The following is a 21725-nucleotide window of genomic DNA, read 5'->3' on the forward strand; positions in this document are numbered from 1 at the left end:
TTGGTCGGTTTCACGTTATGGTTGACATCAATGATGGATTTGTTACTTCAATCTAGAATAGCTAGAGAACAAAACTTTTTGTTTTTCTCACTTGCTCATGGATAGAGACCTATATATTTACTCCACCCGAATGTGATGATGCTTTTGATTTTCATGTGGGTTTCTTGTTGAGTTGTTCGATTCTGGTTTGATTGGAACCACAAAGATTTTTGGGGTGCCTACTTTAATCTAGAATAGCTAGAGAACGAAGCATTTGATTTGCTCACCTGCTCATGCATAGAGACCTATCCCCCCTCTATATTTGCTCCACTTGAATGCGATAATGCTTTTGCTTTTGACATGGGTTTCTTGTTGAATTTCTTAATTCTAGCTTGAATGGAACCATAGAGGTTTTTTGGGGTGCTTAGGATGAATCTTGGGGTGAATGTGAGATTGTCTTGAACCCATATCATTGTTTGCATTATATTTTTGCAATTTGATTGCCTAATTAAAGAACTCAATACCATAGAATTTTTTATATGAGATCATTTTCTTGTAGGTTAATTGTCTTTGCATTTATTTAGACTTTAGGAATATGAGTAAGGCAGAGAGATTGAAATGTATAACCAATATGGATAGTACCGGCAGAAAAGGTTTTGATTTATTGAGTTGGAAAAATTGGGTGTGTTTTAAGATAACATTGCCCTCTCCCTTCAATTGCAATGAAATATCTTGCACAAGAGAAGAATATAGGATATGTGCTGCAAATAATTGCTAATTCTTGAGAATAACAAGCCACTTTGAGGGGGCAAATCTCCACAAGTCTCCAATAAGAACACAATTTGCAATATAGTACTAATCTACTAACCACTACCTTCTATATATACCATACTTATGCGATGAATGCCACCTAGGTTGACTAAGCACCTATATAAGAATATGTCATTGATCATATAATTTAACTAGGAGTTATGTTAGCCACATGTCAAGTAGACATATCCTTATGTACACTAAAGGTTAAGGGTGTACAATGACCCTTTCTCCCTCGGGGTTGTCCTCGATGTTGATCTGCCATTAATGTTTTTGCACAAAATCTTCATCTTCCCATATGGCATCTTCAACAAGAAAATTCTTCCTCTAAATGATGTAATTTGTGGTTCTCCCAGTCCTCAAATTCTTTGTGCATGCCTAAAAAATTAACTTTGGATTGAAGATGTTTCTTGCCTCTAAATCTAGCTCTAATAATACCTTCTGTATGGGTGTTGATTGAGCAAACTCCTTCTTTAAACATGTGGAAGGAAAATTTGGGTGTGTGTTTGTTGTTGGAGGTAACTCAAGCTTCAAAACTATATTGCCAAGTTTTTGTGGAGTACAACATAGACCATAATATTTTAGAGACAACTTGTTATTCTTCTTTTGTTGCATTAGGCACATCTACTTATTTGGTTGCAATCTCAAAAACTCAAATCACTCACATAACTCCGTTTGCTATGGTATTAGATAGCTTGTTTCATTTGATTTTTAGACATTGCTAAATTCTTTTGAGACCAAAAAGTACATGATGATTCATTTGGTCTATTATAACTCAATCATGTGTTGTAACTTTCAATGGTGATGTGATGGATGGGTGATAATATCCATATAATGCCTTGAATGGGAACATTTTTGAAGCACTATATAAGTGTTATACCACCATTCTGCTAGTGCTAGCTAAGGCACCCATTGAGACTGCTTATTTGAAGTGAAACAACATAGATACCCATCCAAACACTTTGTTGATGACCTCAGTATGCCCATCTGATTAAGGACAGAATGAAGAGCTATGAGCCAATTCAGTGCCCAAAAAAGATAATAACTTTTCCTTCCATCTGTTTACCATATCTGCTACTTAGTTTTCACCCATTTCTTCTTCATTGCCAGCCTCAATAACAGTTTCAAATATCCACACTTTGTCCTCAATTATACTTGCTATCACAATTAAAGCAGAAACCTTTCTTCTCTTCAATTTGTTGTCGAGTCACATTTTGTAGGCTAAGGGAATTAGTGTGTAGGACTGCTACTATCTTTTATTTTTACAAACCCTTGCCTTATATTGGCAATTTTTTCCCTCTACCTACCTTGCCATAAACACTGCTTGGGATGCAAAAACTGGTTTGAAAGTGCATACCTCATATCTAATGTACTCCTTTAGACTGCCCAAATATAATTTGTTCAATTTTTTTGAATGTGACAGGTTCCACTCTCAAGTACAAAGCTTGGAATGATTGAATCTAGTCTTTGACCATACCTAATTTCTTTAATTTGGTAATCTAGCAGCTGTATGTAACCATAAGATTGTTAACATAGTGCATGGTGAGTTTCTCTTGGAAAAAATACCCACATGACGTCGAATCCCTTCTTTTTTATCACTTCACAAAGCCAATGATATCAAATGAATTGGTCTAGTTCCAATTAGAAGAATATCATTCTAATTTTTTGTTGACATGGAACATGACATTGTTCAAAGAATTGCTCCATTTGGTAAAGAGCCATAGATTAACTTGGGTGATTGTCCATCTTTATACCGAGTCAATCCCAAATGCATCATACCCTTGTCAAATGTTGTGATGAGAACGTGCTTACTTAGAATCCATATAATTCACAAGAGAATCAAATCATTATCACCTTAATTTTGTTTGTAGTAACAAATCCTTTCATCTCCTCTAATGCCAAAATATCAATTTTAACCTTCATGGTTTCTTCCCTTACAGATTTTGCATCTATGAAATCTATCTCCTCAATTGAATTATTATATCATCCTTGTTTGGAGATTTTTTAGGCGTGATAGGATTCCTTTTCATGCCCCTTGTTGAACCCCTTGCCATGGCGCAACAAAATATTTTTGCCACGCCTTAAATTTCACAACCAAATAAAAATAATCTGAAATCTTTATTGAACTTATAGGGCATCACTTATAAAACCAAATTACAAAAAAATCATCAATTGCTGTCCCAAGAGAAAATTTTGTCAAACCCTAATTTAACAATAACTCCTTGGCTCCAAATGATCTCAATTCGAGATGGATTGTAGCATCTTCAATGTGTACTTGATCAACCCTCTAAAATTGGGAAATAATTGGTTTATTTCTTGCCTTCTGGATGCCAAGACTGTCTCTAATGCAAGTTGTAATGAAATAACTTGCACAAGATGTAATTTTCCTAACTTGGCACCCATATGAGTTACCCCTTTTATGGTGAACCAAGTCTTGTATTGTAGGATGTGTTGGACATATGGTGGAGGGCAAAGGAAGTCCGTACGATCACTTTAGATGTACGAAGGGCAATGGTAGAGGTTGAGTGTACAGATTGTGAGCAAGTACTCAAGGAACTTAAGCCGTATGATGGAAATGGTAAGGTAGTTGTATAGATGGTGTTTAGTTTTCCAGAGATGGAGGGTGAAATGCAAGGTGAGATGGAGGGTGAGATGGAGGGTGATATGGATGGTGAGATGGATGGTGAAATGGAAGCTGAAATGGAGGGTGTTTGTATGGTGATAGCCAGAAGGAGCCTGTATGAAGATTGTCAGCGATGGTGCTTGAGTAACGATGGAATTATGAGGGAAGACTTTCATATGGCAGTGTACAGTGTCGTGTTTGCATGATGACAATGACATAAATTCTGGGGAATCTCTCTCTTGAAAAGTCGATAAATACCAACTCCAAGGTTCTATGAAGTTGTTTTTGAACTGGTTGGATAACTCAGTTGAAGACTAATGTTTCTATTTACGAGGAGGCCTTTGCTGGTTGGGTAAAGTCAAATCTGTAATTTTGTAAAACTTGGAAAAAAGTTGGTGGAAAACAATATTTTGTATTTTCTGATTTTCAATTGAATGCGATTCTAACGTGCAACTAATATGAATTTCTAACTTAACTAGATTTTGTAAAAACAAATTGTAAGGTGTAAGGTAACAAGAGAGTTTAAGTAAATTGCTGAAAATGAAATCCTAAACGCACATAAGCCACAGTGCGAATGAGTCTAAGAATTAAACCTTCAAAGGGGATGGTAGAATACCAACAAAATTTGGAGTTGCACAATCCTAATCTCATTGATGCAATTGTCGATGGAACTTTTTAAGGTTGTATAATTTTCACCACTCATCAAATCGTGCAACCACAGAAATGTGCACACATGAGACAAATTGCTATGAACATACTTGTAGAATTTCCCTTCTCTGATTTGTCACTATGGAGGTATTATGTGGCTAATTGTGACAAACTCCAAAAACTAAGATCGCACAAGCATTCAACATAATAAGACTATTGGCTCCTTCATTATTCATGAACATAAATTCATAAAGAAAACACACATTCCAACAAGAAACACTACACACAAAATGAGGGCACCAATAACATAACTTTGTTGCATAAAATACCGGCCTTGAATGCATGTTACATCATTTTATTTATAGGGAACCCTTTCCATCATGTGATTTTCAGAGGTAGGGTTTTTCCCATGCAAAAAGTTTGCTAAAACTATTAAAATTAAGCTATTTATTTACAAACTACTCCTAGCTAGGTGCTAAGTAGGCCAACACTTTTATTTTCCTTTATTTAATGGTGCATGGACCTTTACGTGACTCAAAATTGTAAATAGGAGATAAGAGGGGAGACATCTCTGACAAGAAACTAGAGCCCTGGGGTCTTCTAAAAATATGACTTAACCTTCCCCATGCGCACCCATCAATCAATTGCTGACAAACTCAAAAAATATGGAATTGGAGCAAGAAAGTGTTACACTTAGCAATTGATAGTTAACTAGTGTCGCAATTGAAAAATTGCCAGAAATTGTCGTACTTGCAGAGTTGCGAAGGTGCGGATTAGTGAAAATTGGTTACTTCACTGCTCATCTTCAAAATTCCGAAATTGCAGAGGTGCAAACTTGAGAAGCTCCCTTGCAAAATTGATAATATTTCCTCTAAGTCAAATCTTCAATTTCCAGCATCTGGGTTTTCTTGCTCCTTTACCAAAGTGATGTCTGAATGCACTGGCTTGAATTTTTCTATTGTTACGGTGACTTCTAGAGGATCCGAAATATCTAATACTTCATACTGAGCCCTTATACCTTTATGAAAATCGCGAACCTCCGTTCGAACTTCATCAATACTCTCCATTTTATTGTCCAATTTCTTGAGTGTCTCCTCAGCTTTGAAAACTCTTCTTATATCATCTTTGGAGGACACTACTTCGAAGGAGGCCTAAAATTGTTGCCCTATAGTCTTTATGGAGAAGAAGTTTGATTTGGAGTTATCATCAAAAATCTCCAAGCTTGTCTCACTATAATGGTTATTAGCTTCCAGTAACTTTCCTTGGGCTTTCTCTTGCATGTCTTGGATGTCTTCAAACATTGACAACATGACTTTATTTCCTACTTGTATCTTCTCGATTAAGTCATCAAATTTATCGAGTTCTTCTCTTGTGAAAATGGTAAGCAACATTCTGTATCTCTATCCTTTAATTTTATTTTATGCAATGCTGCTAGGTCGTCGGACCATGTTGAAACCTCGTCAACCAAGCCAAAATCTTGATTTATCACACTCCCTAACTTCCTTGCATTGTCATGAATGCTGTGTAACAACCAGATATTTGTCTCTATATATTTTAATCCTTGTGCTTCAAAATTGTGCCGCCACTAGTAGCAAGCGTCCAAAAATGAATCATTTTGTGGTTGGGCTAGAGCTTGTTTTTTAAGGGCAGCCTTTAGAGCGATCTCAAGGTTAGCAAGGTCAATGGGATCCGCTACCTCTTTGATGAACTCCCACAATGCTTCATTTTGTTTTTGCAAAACTTGAAATTCTTCTTTTGCTTGGTCCAACTTATAAAATACTTGTCGTAGACCTGTTGTGTGGTTTCACACCATCGCCCCATTGCAAATAGGGACCCCCTCTTTTTCATTTTAGCTGGTGGGAGTCTTTGTCTTTGGAGATTTTGGTTGGCAACTTTTATGTCTAGTCTCCAAATCCAGGTAAGGTTTGAGCAATTTTGGCTCGTTGGAAAGAAAGTTCTAATCTCAGGTTTATGCGAGCATTTTGATGCCATTTGGGGAAAATTTTGTGGCCCAAGTCCAACAGGAAAGTGAAATTTTTGGTTCAGGTGAGATGGGTTCCTATGTTTGAAAAGAGGACGACGTTTGTGCAAAATCTCCCCCTTGGTGGAAATTCGGATCTTCCGAAATCTCCCCCTTGGTGGAAATTCGGATCTTCCGAAATCTCCCCCTTGGTGGAAATTCGGATCTTCCGAAATCTCCCCCTTGGTGGAAATTTCGCATCTTCCGAAATCTCCCCCTTGTTGGAAATTTCGGATATCCTGAAATCTCTCCCATGGTGGAAATTTCTTCCGAAATCCCTCGCATGGTGGAAATTTCGGATCTTCTGAAATCTCCTGTTGATGGAAATTTCACATCTTTCGAAATCTCCCTCGCATGGTGGAAATTTCGGATTTTCCAGAATCTACCCCTCCTCATTTCTCCCAAAGAATCTCAAACTCGACCCTTTCATTTTATGGTAACACAAGAATTGAAAAGTTTGGAAGGTGAGGGGAAAAATTGGCAATTTTTCCAAAAGATTTTCCTTTCGGTGGAAATTTTGCAACCTTGAAATTTTCCATTGGTGGAAATTCCGAAATTTCCCCACATTGAGTCTCCCAAATTTTAACACCCATAAGCATTAGAAAATTGGTTTGTGGCATGGGGGCAACATTATGATCAAGAATGGGATAGGGAATTGCCAAGGAACGTTAGAGTGAAGAAGCCTTAAGAACACCAAGTCTTGGTGGAAATTTCAGACCTTAAAAAATCTCCCCTTGGTGGAAATTTCGGATCGTCTGAAATCTCCCCTTTGGTGGAAATTTTAGATCTTCCAAAGTCTCCCCCTTGGTGGAAATTTCGCATCTTCCAAAATCTCCCTATTGGTCGAAATTTCAGATCTTGTGAAATCTCCCCTTTGGAGGAAATTTCACATCTTCCGAAATCTGGCCCTTGGTGGAAATTTTGGATCTTCTAAAATCTCCCCTTTGGTGGAAATTTCACATCTTCTGAAATCTCCCCTTTGGTGGAAATTTTAGACCTTTCGAAATCTCCCCTTGGTGGAAATTTCGGATCGTCTGAAATCTCCCCTTTGGTGGAAATTTCGGATCTTCCAAAATCTCCCCCTTGGTGGAAATCTCCCCTTTGGTGGAAATTTCGGATCTTCCGAAGTCTCCCCCTTGGTGGAAATTTTGCATCTTCGAAGTCTCCCCGTTGGTGGAAATTTGAGATCTTGTGAAATCTCCCCTTTGGAGGAAATTTCGCATCTTTCGAAATTTGGCCTTTGTAGAAATTTCGGATCCTCTGAAATCTCCCCTCGGTGGAAATTTCGGATTTTTTGAAATCTCCCCTTTGGTGGAAATTTCATATCTTCTGAAATCTCCCCTTTGGTGGAAATTTTGGATCTTCTAAAATCTCCCTCTTGGTGGAAATTTTGGATCGTTTGAAATCTCCCCCTTGGTGGAAATCTCGCATCTTTTGAAATCTCCCCCTTGTGGAAATTTCAGATCTTTCGAAATTTCCCTCACCCCTTCCTACCTACTACCAAGCACTAAAATTGTTCAAAGGGAAATATTTTGCCTCCTAAGAGTGAAAATTCAAGATTCATGATGTTAAGGTGACCCTAGCTCCAAGGGCGGTGGTTTTATTTTTGCAATTAAATTAAAAAAATCTGGGCGTTATTACCACTAAGATGCCCAACTTTGGATGATCAAAAAGGGAAATCTGAATTACTTCAAGACCAATTGAACGGGTAGAGTTGCGAGAGAATTGAATTTTCTTTCAAAATGGGATGAATCTTGTTTATTGCTGTGATTTTACTTTTTAGAATTTTTCACGAACTTAATGCTTTCTCCTTTGTTTTGCTAGGTGAATTCAAGAATGAGAATGGTGTATGGAAATTCATTCTTGGAAAATCATAGCGTTATTTGTGCACATACCCTCCATCATCACACCTATAGGAAGGAGAAGCTAGAAGGTAGGGTGATGATCAAGGCCTTGAAACTTCAAGTGGATACTGCAAGGAGATGGCTCAAGCTCGAGGACTCAAGTGAGAAGGAAGGATTCATGACCAAGCTATCAAGCCACAAACTCAAGGCGGAATCAAGAAAAATCAAGCTCACGGATTCACGAAGATTCAAGTGGTTCAAGTTGATTCAATGAGGAGATTTCGAAGGATGGAGAAAATCACAAGTGTTGGGGATACTCTACAAGCCAAGACTCCAAGCACAAGATAAGGATGACGGGGTGGCAATTGTTTGCCTCCAATTAAAAAATTTCAGTTTCAAGCACAACCAATCAAATTGTGCTAAGTGTCCCATTTTCTCATTGGCTATCAAAATCATTGTAATTTTCTTATTGGGCCATAAATTGGTGCCTTTGTGTAGTTGGTTGTGAATTCGGTAACCCTAATTAGGGTTTGTGGGAAAAAATCTCGGCCCTTCATTGTCATTGAGCAACTATAAAAGGCCAAGGCCTTCTCATTTGTGATTCATTAGTTTAGGGGGTTAGATTGGAGGAGCTTAGGGGATTAGCTAGAGATTAGGAGGCTAGAGTATAATAGCTTAGCCAAGGGAAAGACTTTATGAAGTTGTTGCTATAATACTTTTCAAAGTAATGGATAATTCATTGTTGGTTTTCATGGTGGATTACTTAATAGTGCTTTGTAATATTGCATGGTTCCCTCAGTCTTTCACTTGGAGTAGATTTCTTTTCATTTTGAGGTAGTTTAGTTTAGTGGAAGTTATTGTGGATGTTTACTTATTTGACTTGAACAAATCTGGGCCACTAGCCTTTTGCTGATGGTAAGGGTGCCTTGTGTGGTAAGCTGATGAACACTCAATTGATGTTCAATCTTTGGTTAGTCCTTAGAAGCTTGCACTAGGTGAGTGGAGCCGCTGGTGAGATTACACCTAGTAGAGTCTAAGTCCATCCATGATTCCTTCCATTCCTTGTTAGATGTAGAAGTAGTAGTAGAAGTTAAGTTTAATTTAAAGTGAAAAGATGCAAAATCAAATTACATTTTCATTGCACATTGTAGAGCCAAATCTTTAGAGGTAGAAGAGTTGATATCCATTGAATGAATAGTGTTAAGTCCTTTTGTTGAATGAATAGTGTCAGTCCCTTTGTGATAACCATCATATCACATCATAAAATTGAGTGAAGTCCACAATTAAGAAGGAACCTTGAAGTCATTTCATGATCTTACTTTGTAAGATTAGCTTGAGAAATGACCTTATATCAAGAGAGGATTGAGTGTTTGATGTTTCTCCTTGAAACATTAAGTATTTGATTCTATATGTTGTAGTGGAACAAAATTCACATCAACAAGACCCAACGTGGTCAACACCTTCCCATTGTCATTGGTGGGCTTCCCAAATACTATCTCCTACATATGGTAGCCCTCATGAGCTAAATTTGAAGAATTTGCGTGCATCGGAGGAATAGCAATCTGGGTGATCAAATTGTCTTTCTCATACCTCATCACAAAAGCTAATTGTTGAGGCTCTTCCTAGGGCGGAATTGGAGTTCACAGAGCTTGACTGATAATTGACACACCCTCAAGCTTATCACTAATATAAGTCCTTTTACTGGACTGTATTATTCAGGACAATCACTTTGGAGTTGAACCTTGTGAGGATCCTGGCTGTTGAGGTGATAGGGTGTTCACAGAAGCTAATCCCTTCCCTCTCTTCATTCTCCTTTTTCAGAGTCTTCTCTACTCTCTGTTGTTCTTCCAGTTGCGCAGTCTCTGTTTGCTTTGGAGGAGACGAAACTACCTATCACACAAGGAGGTTGCTCATGTTGTGCTTCATGCTTTACTTGCTGTGTATTTACATCTCCCTTACCCAACTCCTAACTCTATTCTTCGAAGACTAGTGGAGGCATCATTACCGTATTTGGTTCTGGAGGAGGTAGAGGCATTGATTTTGGCCTTCTGGGAGGTGGGAGGTATCTCTGTTTGCAGCTGTGGGAATAGGGGAAACTCGAAAAAATTGTTGTCTTTCGGCTCTCCCCCCGGCGTAACATCCCTTATTTTTCCTTCCTCCAAATGTGTTCCCATAGGCCTGAAGTCAAAATCCGATAGAGCAAACTTATCAGAATCATTCTACTGACATCCTTCCTTCTCTTGATCAATGGACTCCTCAATTTGAATTGGTTGTTCCTGTGTGGTCGGTGGAGTCTAAGTTTGGCTTCTTCTCCTTTTCTTTGCCTTGGCGGCCTTAGCTGATTGAGTTCTCTTATTGAGAGGCACATTACCTACTAGATCCTCTTCTTCTTCCTTTGGATCTTCTAAGATAGTTTTGGGGATAGAGGGTGAGATGGTGTTACTTCTTCTTCTTTAGTCATTCCCCCTTTTGTTCGATGATGATTGATGCCGTTCTCTTCCTCTTGGGAATTGTAGTCTCAGGGGGTGCTTGCTGCTCCTTCGGCTCAAGTGCCCGTTGTTCTTCATCCGTGACCACACCTTTCTTTGTCTTTCCCTTTCTCCTCTCATCTCGGATGAAGTACGCAACATCTTGGTCATATTGTTACGTAGTGCCTACCTTTATTGGGGATATTGACTTGAATGTCGAAGCAGTGACTTTAACTCCTTTCCCCTTTTCAGGCTAAGAAGGTGCCTTGAGCGACAGGACCTGTGGTAATGGGGCCAAAGAGAAAGGCTTGGATGCCCATTTATTTGTCAGCTTGATAATGTGTCAAGCCCTATACTGGAGATCATCTTTCTCCTCCCTGTTTATCTTTGCGTTTTGGACCAGGCGATCTTAGATCTTATCCTTATTATATAGAGGATCGAGAACTTTTGGAGTATCCTTGTTCCACACTTTGTTTGATACTCTTAAGCCCAAAACCTTTTCTTTAAGTGCCAAATCCTTCCTACAATAGTCCTTGATTAGGACTTGATAATCATCTACTCAATTCATCTAGTGGTCTTCGATGGAGACATCAGGAACAAACTCTTTGCCCATGACATGTCTATAAATACCAATGAGATCAAAATACGAATGAGGCATTGGGAACTCTTCCAACGAATATTTGTCCCATTCACTCTCAAAGGAGCTGATGTCCTCTTTGATCTTGTAAGGGCCGATGCAGATAGGCCACTCCCAAGTCTTTCGGTGCTTCTCTTAGACTCTGTCATACGCAGTGCTCAAGTGCCTGCCAATCTCTAACAAAATAAGCTTGTCTGAGGGATACCTAGGCAACTTCTTTGGGCCATTGTGATGCAGAGCCACACCTTGGAAAACTCAGGAGGAATCAGTCACTCAACTGAGTTGCTTCAAGGGGCATCTACAACCTTCAGGATCACACACTAAAATCAGATTCAAATAAACAAAACTTTGAAAATAAAATCCCCCAAAATATCTTCTTGCTGCCTTCGGATAGACCCGCACTCAGACATGAATAACTTTCGAACCAGAAAAGATTTACTCAATCCAACCGTTGATATTTGGCATAAGTAGGTTTCAAACAACATATAAAAATTTGAGAGAAATCCAACGGTTCAAACCCGTGATATTGACACCGCATCAGAGTACATTTTTCTGCAATTGTTATTCCCTAAACTGATTGCCATGAGAAATATATGAAGCATAACAGTAGAACCATAATCTTGAAAAAAAAACACAGGAGACCAAAGGAGACATAAAACTTCCCATTCCTCCCCAAGTTCGAATCCTTTTTTTACATAAAAGATTGGCTTTTTAATAACCAAAGTCTGACTGGCCTTGCTGTCCAGTAGTAATAAAAACGTTTTCTTTTCCATCTAAGAATAGGAATCTGAAAGACGTTTTACCATCAATACCATGCAGCAATCATGGATATTCTTGTAACTACTAAGAATAGGAATCATCAATACCATGTAGCAATCATGGATATTCTTGTAACTGCTAAGAATAGGATTGGCTTTTTAAAGAAAACCGACTTTCCTCCAAATAGAAGGAATATGAAACGGTTTCTTTTATTCCATAGCCATTTTTTCGTCATTATGAACACTCTTAAAATTGCCACCAACTTTTTGATGAGATTCTTTTAATTATTGACCACATGGCATTTCTATTACTAATTTTATCCTTTCTAAAACCGACACTAACATCATTAACCCTTTCCTCTAACTCTCTAACATATCCGACTAAAAACTATAACATTTATTTAATAAAACACCTAATTCTATCCACTAAGACATAATCCTAAATTATTAAAATTGACCATTTAAAATATATGGAGAATCTTGGACCTTTGAAATGATTTAGTAATGAGATGCGCCTGCATCACATTGTCTCCATTGACAGTCTCTTGGTGTAATCAATTCGATGCTTGGGGCTGCCCTCCTTTAATTCCCTCTGTACCAGTTGAGGGTATACTGCATATGGCCAAGCATTTCTATCCTGAGGGTTCCCCTAACTCGTCAAACTGGGGTATTCTGCCCTTGTAGCTAGCAAGTACACCACAAATGAAGTCATATAAAACTTTGAATCAGTCGTGACCAAGGTGAGCTGCTCATCTAGGGAGTCACTAATAATGGTGCCCTAATCAATTTTGTTGCTCCTTGTCTTTATCTTAATGAAATTTACCATCCAGGTCTTCAAATGGTTAGTAGTAGGGATGTAATGACCCAAGGCACGCTATGAAGAGATTTCCAAGCTTGTTGGTCTAAATTGGATGCGAATTTGCCCTACAGGAGGTTCGTACGGTTGGTGAAAGGCTTTTAGAGATAGCCATACGATGGTGAGAATGAATGTAGTGGTGAACACAAGCAAGAAATAGTCCGTACGGTGGCAGAAAGTGGGTTGTACGGGGTAGCAGCAAGCCGTATGGATAGTGAGAATGCCGTATGGTATACAGGAAGCTGTACGGTGATTGATGGGTGTCCGTACGGTTGGATGGGAGGCAAAATATGGTCGTACGGTTAGAGGGGGGAACACAGAATGGCCGTACGATGAAGAAGATTTGCCGTACTTAGCAATTTCAAATCGTACGAAAGGTTGGGAGAGGATGGTGTATGGTGGTTGGTAATACATAGAGTTAATATTGCTGTACGGAGTTCTAGTGTGCACAATGCCAAATAGTAATGCTCCTGTAGATGATTCAACAATACAATTCAATTGATACCACTTAGATTTGCAGGAAATACATACACAATTTTGCATGCATAGAGTCCAAGGATTCACCAACAGGTACTGATATGCAATTAAGTCCACAATTTGCCAGATACAGACCAAGAAGAATACCAACGGAATAGGGTGAGGGACGATTCCCACCGAAACCGTGCAAGCCAAATAGGGAAGGTCTTTCACTTCCGAAATGGTGAACAATGCCGAACTCCAACAGGAATTCGCAGTATAGAGAGATATAATCCAAAGCATACCTACAGACTACCTATAAGCCGTGCTTAAATACCCGTTGAAAAAAGCTTTCCGAGGGTGTACAAAATTAGCCGACGGTGACACAAACTACGAAAACAAAATAAAAATGGGTCCGAGATAAAATAAATCAATCAGCCTGTTACAAAGATTAAATAATTATTTAATTTATAACAGAGACATTACAAGGGAGGCCCATCATATAGCTCAATAAAACAATGTAGTAGCCAATGCCATCTATCATGAAGTCCCTTGTCATGTCAACTCTGTCGGGCCTATTATGAGGTTTCGGTTGATCAAGTACTTCTGCACGATCTCATTTACTTGCCCTTAGTTATCTTGGTACCACTTCATAGCAATATTGAAAGAGATGTCCAAGTATACATCTAAAATAGGGAGATGGAACACCTTCTCAATGTTATCTAGGTGAATGTCCAACATAATTTTATCGGTAACGCTCTATTACCTGCTCATCAGGATAATGTTGAGCCAAGGTCATAACCAGTTTTGAAGACTATACTGAAGTGGGTTGCAATGCTGTGCTCACCAAACCGACTTGTAACATAGATGTAATCATTTTTGATCTGTTATGTGGTTTGTTGCAGATGGTCAAGAACTCATTCCAATCAATGTGACCCTACTTGGTGTCTCTAATCTTGGAGTGCAAATCCTCAAACATTGATTTCGTGGGAATGCCTTTGAACTTGAATGTCATGGGTTTCAAATATATCTTTGTCTGCGGATGAAGAAGCCATTATAATCTGCATCCAAAATACCCTGTCAATATTTTGTTAGAGGAAATAAAACACTTAAAAATCCAAAAAACCAAAAAAGAGCCCCAAAAACCAGAAAACAATAGCAAAAGAGGGGACTTGCGCACGTTGTGCACCTGCAAGGGTGAGCAGTTGGTAAAAATAAAGCAAAATGTGGAGGCAACAAAGCAAGCAAACTTGTGCACCTGCGCAAGTCCGCAAGGACTTGGATGCGTAGGAGCAGAAGAATAGTGTGCACCTGTGCATTGGAAGACTTATGAAGCAGTGGACTTGGAGGCTTAGAGAAAACTTATGCAATGATCAGAGCCCCCTCGTTGTATGTATAGGCAACCCAAAAGAATTGACGTGAGCCAGACGATCGGAGCTGTGCACGTGCACTAGAGCACAATTCAAAAAACCAGACTAACCTAAAAACAAACTAGTGGACTTGCGCAGGTGCGCAACTCCGTGTTGTGCAAGTGTGCAGCGGACTTGGGGAGAGGAAAAGGAACACGGGATTATGCGCACTTGTGCTGTTGCGCATAAGTCCTAAGTTAAAACCCAAAGACCAACTGACTGACCTGACAATTGATCGACTCTAACCAAACCCTAGACTCTAAATCCCCTGACAGTCGAGATCCCTCGGAAGAGGCTATAATTTGACAGAGTCTGCAGATCTAGAATCTGAGGTGGGAAAGACAAGGGGGGTGGTGTGTGTTGTGGAACCACTACAGGCATGAATGGTGAATTTGTTGGATGCTAATAATGAAGTAGTGTGCAGTTGTTGATTTTGAACCTTCTTTTAACCAAATGAATATTATATGCCACAATACATAGTAAATGCAAAGCTATACATGATTTGTTGCTAAAAATAGAGAATATAGTTGCAAACAATGATGGTAGGCAGATTCGCCAGATCTGAGCAAAGTAACCCAGAAGCAGAATAGGGTAGGTATGAATCCTATCGAAACTGCCACAAGCCAAATAGGAAAGATCTTTCACTTTTGAAATGGTGAAAATAGAACTCACTCTAATTTGCAATACAATAAAATAATTCAAGTCACATACCTACAACATCCAATTCGATGAACATATATATCCTGTTAGAGGAAAACTCCTGAGGGAGAAACAACATGGCGACACATGACATGAAAAACATCTACGCTTATGGAAAAATAAAGATGGGCTCGAGATATACATAAATCAATAGGGACCCCAAATAAAAAGTTATTATTTGATTTTATTTATTGATAGAGATATTACACAAGAGAAGAATGTATGTGGGACTATGGTGCAAAAAATTGAAAACACTTGAGATTAACAAGCCACTTCGAGGAGACAAACCTCTAAATGTCCTCAATAAAACACAATTCACAAAATGGTACCAGTGAATATGCACTCTATCATATATTCTTGTGATATGGATGCCAACCAGATTGACCAACTCACCTATATAGGACAACATTAATGATCATGGATGCCAAAATTCAAAAATCTTAAAAAGAGGTCTCCTAGCTACAAGCTGACTATACATAGCCTTATGTACACCAAGGATGAATAGTATGGCACCCCCATCCACATTCGAATAACCTAAAGCCTTAAACACCTAGGTACGCTAGAGTTAAAACCCATTTATTACTGAGACATGTGAGTGTTATTGGACGTTTATGGACAACTTGTGGAGGCTGGACACTCTTCTATTTCCTGCTGAAACTACAACCAACAATGGGAAATCTGCATATGTGGCTGAAAGTGCCTTCTTGTAATGACAATCTAGGTGAAGGGAAGAGTTGAGATTCCTATCACGATGCTTTACAAATTGTTTACATTTGTCTAAAGGCAAAGTACATTTAGGGATTTAAACCTTGTGAAAGGTAGAGACAAGGATGAGTCAGACCCTTTGTAGTAATGGATTTTCTAGGGCGAAATAAGGGGTCATGATGGGTTAGTAGAAGGCAAATGTTGGAATTTATTGCTTATTTTCTTAAGATCACATCATTGGTAATCAAGTCTCTAAAATTCAATTTCTCAAAGAGAGCCTAGGCTTTTCCTTTTGCCAGTAAACCTTATTAAATACCTTTGTAATGTATCGAACGAAACACCTCAATGACATAGACACTTCTATCGTGCTTGACGACATACTTAATCCTACTAGTCAACACTTCCAATGTATCGTGCACACTTCCACCATACCCCACACACTTGTACATCACACATTGCACACCACACATCCGTATGTCGATAATGCACACTCACCACAGAACTACACTTCGTACTTCCCACACGTGCACACTGCATGTCACATGCCCACACACTACATGACACTTTGCACTTAGCATGCTGTAGTCTCCATGTCGCATGGTACACATTGCACTTAGCACTCAACACATCACATGACTGCACTTCGCATGCCGCACACCACACTTTGCATGACTGTACTTTGCACATTGGATGGCTGCACTCTGCAGTTCGCACATTACACGATTGGATTGTACACTGCACAATCGCACTTTGCACACTGCACGACTGCACTTGATACATAACATATCGTACATTGCATAATTGCACTCTGTACACCGCACAACTGCACTATGCTTTTGGACACTCAACATGCACCTTTCGACACTTAGTAACCATTGACACCCTTCAACACTTAACCTTAGGCTCTCAACAATTGAATATTATACTTGATCTGTTCAGAAATATGAATGGCTATTATTATAATGCAAGGTAATGGTAGATCATAGATTAAAGCATATGCAAACCACAAAAATGAATGGTTATCAATTGGAGACTGATATTCTTAGATTATATCCAGATGCACAAATTTGTCCTTGCAAGAAGACTTCACAATTTTGAAGCACAAAGTGAAATATTCGAGGCGATATTTCCAATCGTAGACCAAGGTGGTTGCTGATCACCAAAACTACAAATAAAGTCTAGGGAGCGTCTTCCACCTTCGAAACTACACATGACTCAATTCTAGCTATTACTGCAAATTCACAAGAAATATAACACTCCACAAAGCATAGTTTAAAGCATATGTAAACCACAAAAATGAATGGTTATCAATTGGAGATTGATATTCTTAGATTATATCCAGATGTACAAATTTGTCCTTGCAAGAAGACTTCACAATTTTGAAGCACAAAGTGAAATATTTGAGGTGATATTTCCAATGGTAAGGTGGTTGCTGATCACCAAAACTGCAAATAAAGTCTAGGGAGCGTCTTCCACCTTCGGAACTACACACAACTCAATTCTAGCTATTACTGCAAATACACAAGAAATATAACACTCCACGACGCCTTTCTAGAATGCAAACACGATCTTTTAAAGGGCTCCAAGAAGTTTCATGAAGGGATACAAATAGGCCAACATACTTTGTTTATTATTTAATTACTTGGGCCCCTTTTATTTATTAATTAATTAGATAGATCCTTATGATATTATTATTTAATTTTGAAGCCACTTAATTAATTATTTCATTCTATTAGTTTTGGGACATTACAAATGTTCACAACCTAGAGATTGTTTGCCCTCAAGCAACCTGTTATCAATCAGTTTGCCTAGTAGCTCTAAGATCCCAAACCAAGCGCAGATGCTGATGGTCGTATTTGCTAGAAGCTTGATGCCACACCATGACTATGAGCACCACTAGTAAAACCCCAACAAGCTTTCGCTACTCCACTTTTATATATATATATGTATGTATGTATATGTATATGTATATGTATATGTATGTATGTATGTATGTATGTATGTATATAATGCCTGGATCCCTTGAAGTTACCTTGTCATCTTCAACAAGTGTTGGTCCTTGTTGCCGATTGCCTTCTGCTACCACAATATTACTGATCTCTATCTCCAACTGTAAAGCTTGCTAATGCAAAGTATCATTAGTAGGGTTTGCATCTTCATATAGTTGATCAACCATTATTGGCTTGACAAATTTTATGCAAATATCCGCTTGATCCTTGCATCTCTCTTGAAAGTTTAGATGTTCTTTTGAAGGGAGAATGGCTGATTCTTGCTTGTCCATATGCTCCTAATGTTGATGTGGATTTGTGGGAATGTTTTTATCCTCATTAGAATTTAAGGTGTGGTGTAGTCTATTGCTAATCTCCCACTTCAAATTATTGTTGTACACCCTATTACCCTCACAGGATGGATATTTTATTTGAAGGTTTATGTAGTCCTTGAGAGATATGTGTATCTAGCATCCACTGTCAACCTAGTCCTGCTTGATTTGCTTCAATGACTTAGCTAAAGTGAATGGATGCATTTCCAATTGCTTGATCCTTGGAGGGAAAATGAACATCGGACGGGTCTTGTATTGGTTCAATGTGTGCATGACATGTTGCCCTTCATTCTTCCATTTGTTAAGCACTTGAGTGTCTCACCAATCTGCTTCTGTCCTTTTGCTAGTATCTGACAAAGTTGTTGCTGACATCTTTTAAGCTCCCTTAATAAGATTGACATATCCACAAATGCATCTTCCATTCCATTACTAGGTGCCACGATTCTCTCAATAGGTTGACATGATCACCGAATCTGATACCACTGTAATGTACTGAAAATGGTACAAACATTTTCACCACACACGATGACAAACTTCCGGCTACTAGTCAACACTTCCACCATACTATGCACTCTTCCATTGTACCACGTACACTTCCACCGTATCCCTTACACTTGCATATTGCACACCACATGCCACATAGTCGTACATGCACTTTGCTCACCCAACACACAATTCCAGTTTGCACTCCCCACTCCTGCACATTGCATGCCTTACTTCGCACGTTGCACACCCACACACTTCGCACTTTGCATTTCACACACCGCACACTACACCCAACACTCTACACACTGCATGATTTCACTCTGCATGCTGACGCCACTCGCCACACAATTGCACTCCACACACCATATGACTGGACTTCAGACACCACACAATTGCACTTTTAGACATTGAATGAGTGCACTCCACATACAACACACCGCACATTGCACACCTTATGGCTGCACTTTGTACACCGTATGACTACACTTTTCCTTCAGACACTTGGCAAGCACCTTAAGACATTCAACAACCTTCAACACCCTTCATTAGTTACCCTTGGGCTATCGGCAATTGAATATTATACTTGACCTATTCAGAAATATTAATGGCAATTATTATAATCCATGGTAATAGTAGATCGTAGATGAGAGCATTTGCAAACCACATAAATGAATGGCTATCAATTGGAGACTTATGTTCTCATATTATATCCAGATGCACAAATTTGTCCTCACAAGAAGACTTCACAAATTTGAAGCACAAAGTAAAATATCTTAGGTGATATTTCCAATGGTAGACTAGGGTGGCTATAAGTTGGTAACCACCAAATCTGCGAATACATACTGCGGAGGGTCTTCCACCTCGAAAAATGCACTCAGGACTCAATTCCAACAAGAATTGCAAGTACACAAGCATTTAGAAATGTAAAACTCCACGATGTCTTTCTAGAATGCCAACACGACCTTATAAAGGGCTTTGGGAAGTTTCCTGAAGGGTTACAAATAGGCCAACATACTTAATTTATTATTACTTGGGCCTTATTTATTTATTAATTAATTAAATAGATCCTTATGATATTATTATTTAAATTTTGGAACCACCTTATAAATTATTTCACCCCATTAATTTAGGGATATTACAATTCCAAAGAGCTACCATGCTTTCAATTAACTTAAGGGTCTTAATAAATTTCATGCATTTTTCCTTTAATGTAAAAGTTGCACTCTTTTGCTTTTCATGAAGTCTGTTTTTTTTCTTAGCTATTTGGTAATCTTTAATAACAATTTCTTGATATGTTCATTTCACACTTTGATCCAAATAGGAACCTTGATTTTGTTGGAAACAATGATTTGGGTAAAGCTGTCCAAGACATAAGCAGGGATATTACATCTGCATTGCACTGCAAAGTTTGGGTTCAATATGAAAGATACAGCAGTTTTTTCAATGCTGTCAAAGCATTTTGTGGTCGATCAATGCAAAAAGTGGAGTATTAAATAGCTTATATTTACACCTGTTTGGTATTTTGTTTTTTTTTTTCAGAAAACCTCATCACTAGAGATGACAATTGAATATTGGTATCGTGGAAGCAGGAAGGTTCTAAACTCAAGGCAAACTATCAAATTGATTGGGATAAAGATGGACATTTCACAGAAATAAATGTTAGGAGGAGAGTCCATGAGAATAAAATACAAGCAGACATGGAACACAGACAACTCATAGCTAGACCATTTCAAAGTGATCTAGGGGTTCCGAAGGGCGAGTTCCTAACTAATGCTAGGCATGATCAAAGTAGTGAAAAGTTTACATCAAGGTGAGTTCAATTTAGCTGTACCAATCAATGTTTCTCTCAGAGATGTATGGTGCATCTTATGTTAACTTTTGTCACTTCAACCAAATAATGTATTTAGGACAAGGATAATGTGATTGCCTTACACTACTAATCTGAATATTTGATGAGAATGTTAGAGGTAAAAGGAGGAACCAAGAGACATGGAAGTTCCATGACACAAACAAATGACAATAACATGGTGAAAGGGGCTAGCAATTTGAAGGCTGCCAGCTCGTAGTGGAGTTCAAGGAACGAAGATTATGAGAGGACAGAGGCATGAACAGGGTTTGAAGGAAGTGAACCAAATTAATATCTTTTTTAAAGTGTCATTTTCCTTGTAGATATTATTTATTGGCTACATAAAAAAAATCTTGTAATTATAAGCTTCAATGAATTGCTATAATGGGCAGCTGCAATGTGCAGATTACAAGCTGAAGGTGGGATGTAATATCATGAACATGATTTTCAAATGCTGTGAAGTTATGTATTACATGGATCAACCATTTTTTGGTTTTTCAAATTATGTAACAGAACCATCTCCTTGTACGTTTACTTTTGTAGCTTAATTTGATTGCATACTCATACCCGTCTGTCCCCATCATGGAACTCAAGGTCAGTTCCTTAGTCAATTTTTATTACCATGTTTATATGATGCATTTTGTTTGTATTTGGGCTCAACAAAATATTAGTTTGTCATCTCCTGTCTCAGGGCTGTGGTCTATGTATTAGTTTACTTGAGATTAGTTTATGTTATGTCTCAAGTTAGAAAATGTTGGTGCTAAGATGTATTTACGGTTTTTCCCCTCTGGCAAGTTGAGAGCAAAAACTTTTGTATATTTTTTCATGATGTTGTCTGTCTAACTCACCGAGCATTGCGTAGACTTCAATATTTCTAATTGATTAGGCAGGTATCAATCTATGTTCGGTGTGCGGGAGTGCGTGCTATTTAAATTTTATTATTGTATTTGTTCAAATTCATAGTGTTTCCCCTGTTCTCTTAGGGAAGGATGCAAACGTATTTCCAGGATAGAATCTCATTTGGCAAAGTACATAATTTTTTGTTGAGGCTCTACTCATATTTCAACTAATATGAAGTGCTCTATAAGGACTTCTGATAGAATGTTTTGGAAAGGTAATCAATGAAGAATTTATACATATGTATGAAAACAAATCAATGAA

General features: G+C 38.4%; 1 protein-coding gene across 1 annotated transcript in view; it reads left to right on the plus strand.

Annotated features, from left to right (window-relative positions):
- The window catches only part of ZCW7, a 93539-nt gene extending 72446 nt beyond the window's left edge, over window positions 1–21093 (plus strand). Inside the window, exons 3-5 of the mRNA XM_089833302.1 lie at window positions 20040–20199; window positions 20308–20528; window positions 20684–21093. Coding sequence (XP_089689428.1) covers window positions 20040–20199; window positions 20308–20528; window positions 20684–20735 — 433 coding nt within the window. The 3' untranslated portion in view covers window positions 20736–21093. The remainder of the gene's footprint in view (window positions 1–20039; window positions 20200–20307; window positions 20529–20683) is intronic.
- The last annotated feature ends 632 nt before the right edge of the window (window positions 21094–21725 follow it).

Source organism: Cupressus sempervirens, chromosome 5 (genome assembly GCF_028749045.1).
Source record: "Cupressus sempervirens isolate cs-2001-9-10 chromosome 5, ASM2874904v1, whole genome shotgun sequence".
NCBI lineage: Eukaryota > Viridiplantae > Streptophyta > Pinopsida > Cupressales > Cupressaceae > Cupressus > Cupressus sempervirens.